We start from the raw sequence: 6,832 nt of genomic DNA on the forward strand, positions 1-6,832 counted from the left end.
AATATAAGGGGGATGGCAAGACCAAGTCTACCTCTTTTTGAAATTTGAATTTGTTTGATATCAAATGATTGTTGGAGGGATCATATGACAGAATCCTACATGCTAAACAAGGCTAGGATGTTGATCTAATATTAATTAATTAAGGGTGATTAATAAATGAAAAGATTATCATGCTAAGGGATGACAAGGAAAAGGCCAAAGGTGAGTTGACAAAGAATTGATTAATCATCTAAGGGGGGCGAAAATTTGAAATAAAAATGAAGGAAAATATTGTTTAGTTAGTGAATTTTAAACCTTAAGAGCCTTAAATATCATTTAAATAATTTAAGGAATTAATACCTTAATTATGGAACCTAATTGAACTTATTTCCTACTTACCTCAAGTTACTAAAATAATTCCTTAAACCTCCTTTTAACTTAAATCAACTTATTAGCTAGCTAAAATAAACTCTGGGAATGATTTCTTAATCTTAAATTCTATCACAAAACTCCAACTCCAGTCCGGCCTCACTGAATTAACTGAAAAGATACAAATTAAACTACTGCATAAAATAACTAAATTTAAAGGAAAGAATAAATACTCATGCAATAATAATAAAAATCATTTTAATTTAAAATACTAGAATTATGCATGGCTTATACGTAGTCTGATTTACGGGTTCTACAGTTTGGGCTCCAAGGGGTACCAGAAGTTTTTAGAAGGGAGAAGACGCTAATAGGTTGTGTCTCGGTGAATTACACGCATACGCTCGGCTCGGTTCGGCCGGTGCGGTGCGGTCTTTGACCATTATTAATCTTTTTGGATCAAATTTATTTGGAGAATAAATTTTTTCATTCACTCGAGCCACAAGTGGATGCACTTGGAAAGAGCTACGCGAGCGGGTGCACCACATCTCGCGCGGATGCGCGCCTGTTGTTGACTTTCGGAGCCATCGACCAGAACAGGGTGCGCGGCTCACGCGGCCGCCCGCACCCTGCTGTGAGCGAACATAGAATAAGGTGCACAGCCGCGCGTGCAAATAGAACGCGCGCTGCTCTGTTTCTGAAAACATGCGTGTTCCTTGGCAATCTTAGCATCTATTCTTTGCTGCTTTTCCACCAAACAATGTGTTCTTTGACTAGAATTGTGACTCTTCAACAAATCCGGTCTGGAAAGACGTGTTTCTTCTACGCATCAGATGATCATTTATAAATAGTTCTCTCATCCATCATTCAAGGGTTCGAAATTTTCATGTCATCTAGTTGCGTTTTATTCTCTTCCATACTTGAAAGTTCCTGCATAGTTTTGTTTGTTGATTTAGAGAATTTGAAGTGCTGCGAACTCTCGAATTGAAGTCGTTGTATCTTAAGAAGTTCGTGGTTGGAAAATTCCTAGACTTCAAAATGGTGGACACAAAATCTGTAATAAGCCAGGTACAAGAAATTCAAATTATTATTCATGACTTATTGGCAGAGGGGATGGATATCAATGAACCATTCCAAGTGGCGGCTATAATTGAGAAATTGCCACCCATGTGGAAAGATTTCAAGAACTACCTTAAGCACAAGCGCAAGGAGTTGAAACTTGAAGATCTGATTGTGAGGCTTCGCACTGAGGAAGATAGCCGAACTTCTGAAGCCAGAACCCAAAAAAGAGAGATGGATGCTGAGGCTAAGTCAAATCTAACAGAATCTAGCAACAGTCGCAAGAGAAAGCGCCCTCTAAATGAGAAGAAACGAGGGCAGGCTAAGAAGTTCAAAGGATCTTGCTACAACTGTGGCAAACCGAATCATATGGCCAAGGACTGTCGTCTTCCAAGGAAAGACAACAAACAACAGAAACTAAAGCAAGCCAACGTCATCCAAGAAAGGCATGTACCAATAGACCTATCAGAACTTATTCTATCCGCATTTGTGTTTGAAACCAATTTGGTGGATAATCCAAGGGAATGGTCGGTAGATATCGGGTCCACTAGCCACATCTGTGCTGAAAAGGAAATGTTCTCATCCTACACTACTGTGAGTGATAGGAAATTGTTTATGGGAAACTCTACAACATCTGAGGTCGTAGGAATTGGCAAAGTGGTATTAAATATGACTTCCGGCAAAGAGATATCATTGAGGAATGTGCTGCATATGCCAGACATTCGAAAGATTTTGGTTTTTGGATTCTTATTGAGCAAGTTTGGTTTTAAACTTGTGTTTGAATCATACAAGTTTGTCCTGACTAAGAATGGTGTATTTGTAGGCAAAGTGTACCAGGATAATGGTCTCTTTAAAATGAATGTAATGAATGTTTCCCGCCATGAGACGAAGAATAAAGTTAATGATTCTGTTTACTTTTTTGAAAGTTTTAATTTATGGCATGAAAGATTAAGACATGTTAACTTCAACACATTACAAAGACTTGCAAACTTAAATGTGCTACCGGCATTTAAAAGAAATCCACGAGATAAGTGTGAGATTTGTGTTGAAGCAAAGATGGCCAAAACTCCATTCTATTATGTGACAAGAAATACTAAACCACTTGAATTAATTCACACTGACGTATGAGATTTAAAACTTGTGCAAACTCGAGGTGAGAAAAAGTATTTCATAACATTCATTGATGATTGCACAAGATATTGTTACGTCTATCTATTGAAAAGTAAAGATGAAGCTATAGAAGCTTTCAAAAATTATAAGAATGAGGTTGAGAATCAATTGAGTACAACAATCAAAATGATTCGAAGTGATAAAGGGTATGTCGCTCCATTTGAAGAATTTTGCACTAACTCTGGCATAATTCATCAAACTATGGCACCATACTCACCTCAATCAAATGGAGTTGCAGAATGTAAAAATAGTACTCTTAAGGAGATGATAAACATGTTGTTGATAAATTCTGGCTTACCTTAAAAACTATGGGGGGGAAGCAATATTATCTGCAAACCACATTTTTAACAAAATACCACACAAAGGAAAAGATGAAACTCCATATGAATTATAGAAGGGTCGTAAACCATCTTACAAATGCCTAAAAGTATGGGGGTGTTTGGCTAAAGTTGAAATACCCAAGCCAAAACAAATTAAAATTGGATCCAAAACTGTTGACTGCATTTTTATTGGATATGCATATAACAGTAATACATATAGGTTTTTGGTGCATAAGTCAACAATTCCTGATATTAATGAAGGAACAATTATGGAATCAAGGAATGCAATATTTTTTGAAACCAGCTTTCCTTGTAAGGAAAGAAAAGAAGGTTCTATTAAACGATCTTATGAATTTACTAATGATTCTAAAGAAATAAATGAAAAACCAAAACGTGGTAAGAGAGCAAGAATTGAAAAGTCTTTTGGTCCTAACTTTTTAACTTACATGTTAGATGATGAACCAAAAACTATTCAAGAAGCTCTATCCAATCCAGAAGCTCCTTTCTGGAAAGAAGCGATAAATGATGAAATAGATTCCATCATGCATAATCATACCAGGGAGTTGACTGATCTCCCTCCGGGTTGTAAGACTTTAGGATGCAAGTGGATCCTTAAAAAGAAATACAAAGAAGGTGGATCTATAGATAAATACAAAGCTCGATTGGTAGCTAAAAGATTCAAACAAAAGGAAGTATATGACTTCTTTGACACATACTCTCGTGTCACTAGGATTACATCCATTTGTATTCTCATAGCCATTGCTGCCTTGCATAACCTTGAGATTCATCAAATGGATGTAAAAACAGCCTTCTTGAATGGAGAATTAGGAGAAGAAATATATATGGAACAACCCGAGAGGTTTGTTATACCCGGACAAGAAAAGAAGGTGTGTAAACTTGTCAAGTCACTATACTGACTCAAACAAGCACCTAAGCAATGGCATGAAAAATTTGACACTACAATGAAGTTAAATGGTTTCAAAATCAACAAATGTGACAAATGTGTCTACATTAAGGATAATGCAAATGCTTATGTAATTGTTTGTCTTTATGTAGACAACATGTTGATTATGGGAAGTAATCATGAGTTGATTACAAATACCAAGAAAATGTTGAAAAAATATTTTGACATGAAAGACTTGGGGATATGTGATATTATAATAGGGATTAAATCTCTAGAATACCTGATGGAGTTATTTTATCACAAACCCACTATATTGAAAAGGTACTTGAAAGATTTAGTACCTTAAACAGTCGTCCTGCTAGAACACCTATAGACTTAGGCCTTCACTTAGCAAAGAATCGAGGAGATCCAATCTCACAACTTGAATATGCAAGGATAATTGGTAGTCTAATATTCTTGACTAACTGTACTCGTCCAGATCTTGCATATTCAGTTAACAAGTTAAGTAGGTACACAAAGTAATCCAAATAAGGATCATTGGAAAGCCTTAACAAGAGTGCTTGGATATTTGAAATATACATTGAACTATGGTTTGATATATTCAAAATATCCTGCAATTTTAGAAGGATACTGTGATGCTAATTGGATATCTGACACAAAAGACTCTAAGTCCACTAGTGGATATGTATTCATAATAGGTGGAGGTGTGGTGTCATTGAAATCTTCTAAGCAAACATGTATAGCTCGATCCACTATGAAATATGAGTTCATTGCTTTAGACAAAGCTGGAGAAGAAGCAGAATGGCTGAGAAACTTCCTAGAAGATATTCCTTGTTGGAATAAGCCAATGACTTCCATTAACATTCATTGTGATAGTCAATCGGCAATAGAAAGAGCACAAAGCAGTATGTACAATGGTAAGTCTCGAAACATTCGACGGAGACATAATACCATCAGACAATTGATCTCGAATGTGATTATTTTTGTTGAATATATAAAATCAAAGGAAAACCTAGCGGATCCGTTTACTAAAGGAATAAATAGAGATCAAATGTACAAACTGTTGAGAGGAATGAGCTTAAAACTCACAAAATAAAATATTTATGGCGGTAACCCAGCCTTGTGGATTGGAGATCCCATGACCTTGGTTCAATGAGAAAACTAAGTTATAAATATTAGTTTGAATACTTGGAATTAGTAAAGGCTCATTCCTACAAAATCCAAGTAGAAAAGACCTGCAACATGTGGTTAGATTAAGTTTTATTTTAATGATTCATATACTTAAGAGGTAGAGTGTAGCAGGATACTCTAATTAGGAGATCACCTATGTAAGTGAGAAGCAATGAGTGCTTCAATGAAAAACACTTATGAATCTAAGATATGGTCCAGAGCCGAAATGGACACAACATGAGAACAAGAATATGTTAGAATTATTATTGTGTAAATACTATTGACTTGGTTTACATAAAACGTTGACTAATTCAAGACATCGTGTCACTACTCAACTAGTAAATCCTATAGTATATTATTAAGGAAGGTTCAAAGTCAAAAACTACCTATCCTAATGCAATAATAATTCACAAGAGCTTTCAAGTAAATATGCATACATGCATTAATTTCATTTATACGGGGGATTGTTGGATAAATGAAGAGAAAAGAAGAGGAAGAGTGAGGAGTTGTAAAGAAAAGTGAGATATCTCAAATATGGCTTGTCCAACATTGAGAAAATAAGCAAATGAAGTCTCCCTGATAAGCTCCAAGTTGAGATAAGGGTTTGGGCCCCAAGGGGTACCAGAAGTTTTTAGAAGGGGGAAGACGCTAATAGGTTGGGTCTCAGTGAACACGCGCACGCGCTCGGCCTGGCTCAGCCCACCAGGCCCGATTCGGTGCAGTGCAGTCTTTGACCAATATTAATCTTTTTGGATCAAATTTATTTGGAGAATAAATTTTTTTCAGTCACTTGAGCCACAAATTGATGCACTTGGACAGAGCTACACACGCGGGTGCGCCACATCCCGTGTAGATGCACGTCTGTTGCTGACTTTCGGAGCCATCGCCCAGAAGAGGTCGTGCGGCCGTGCATCTTCTCGCACAGGCGCGTGCGCCCTGCTGTGCGCGAACAGAAGCTGAGCGGCCGCGCGCCGTGCTGCATGCAAACAGAACATTGAGCGCGCCCGCGCGATAGTTGGCAATCTTAGCATCTGTTTTTGGTTGTTTTTGCACCAAACAATGTGTTCCTTGACTAGAATTGTGACTCTTCAACGCATCCGGTCTGTAAAGACGTGTCTCTTCTATGCATTCGGTGATTATTTATAAATAGTCCTCTCATCCATCATTCAAGGGTTCGAAATTTTCATGCCATCTAGTTGCATTTTATTCTCTTCCATACTTGAAAGTTCCTGCATAGTTTTGTTCGTTGATTTAGAGAATTTGAAGTGCTGCAAACTCTCGAATTGAAGTCGTTGTATCTTAGGGGCGATTTCATGCAATGTATAGCACTTTATACGGGCAATTTCGTCTTGCGGAGAAAGAAAATTTCTTGCCTCGGCTTGCTATTAGTGTTGCTGTATTTTGTTCCAGTTCAAGACATCCAGGGTGATCACAAGTGGAAAATCAATAGCGATATGCTTCGTTCAAGTAATGGAACCTGGGTTGGAACATAGGTGAGTGGTGCCGACATTGTCACGATAGATAATCGGATAGTGTGCAATACAGAGACAAAGTTCTTTTAGAATCGAGCACACCTACTTGAGTTCGGTGACAGTGGCAACAACTGATCTATATTCTGTCTCGGCTGATGATCGAGCAATGGTACATTGATTGTTGGAACTCCACTGAAATGGGATTGTCAAGCAAATAAACCATATAAGCACTTGTGGATAAGTGATCATCTTTGTTACATGCCCAATCGACATCAGAGAAAGCATAATAGATAATGGAGAGTCATGATGGAGAAGAATTCCATGATCAGAACTTCCACAAAGATAACGTAGAAGACGTTTTACAGCTGCCCAATTATCAGTGGTCAGTCAAT

The 6,832-nt window shown here is 37.4% G+C and overlaps 1 protein-coding gene across 1 annotated transcript; it reads left to right on the forward strand.

Moving 5' to 3' along the window:
• The first annotated feature begins 1,383 nt into the window (after window positions 1-1,383).
• Window positions 1,384-6,461, forward strand: LOC142541854 (uncharacterized). The gene is made up of 6 exons (XM_075648307.1): window positions 1,384-2,435; window positions 3,115-3,781; window positions 3,863-3,928; window positions 4,120-4,303; window positions 4,422-4,715; window positions 6,379-6,461. The coding sequence occupies exons 1-6, from the start codon at window positions 1,384-1,386 to the stop codon at window positions 6,459-6,461; spliced, it is 2,346 nt and encodes a 781-aa protein (XP_075504422.1).
• Window positions 6,462-6,832: the final 371 nt, after the last annotated feature.

Source organism: Primulina tabacum, chromosome 4 (genome assembly GCF_025594145.1).
Source record: "Primulina tabacum isolate GXHZ01 chromosome 4, ASM2559414v2, whole genome shotgun sequence".
Classification (NCBI taxonomy): Eukaryota; Viridiplantae; Streptophyta; class Magnoliopsida; order Lamiales; family Gesneriaceae; genus Primulina; species Primulina tabacum.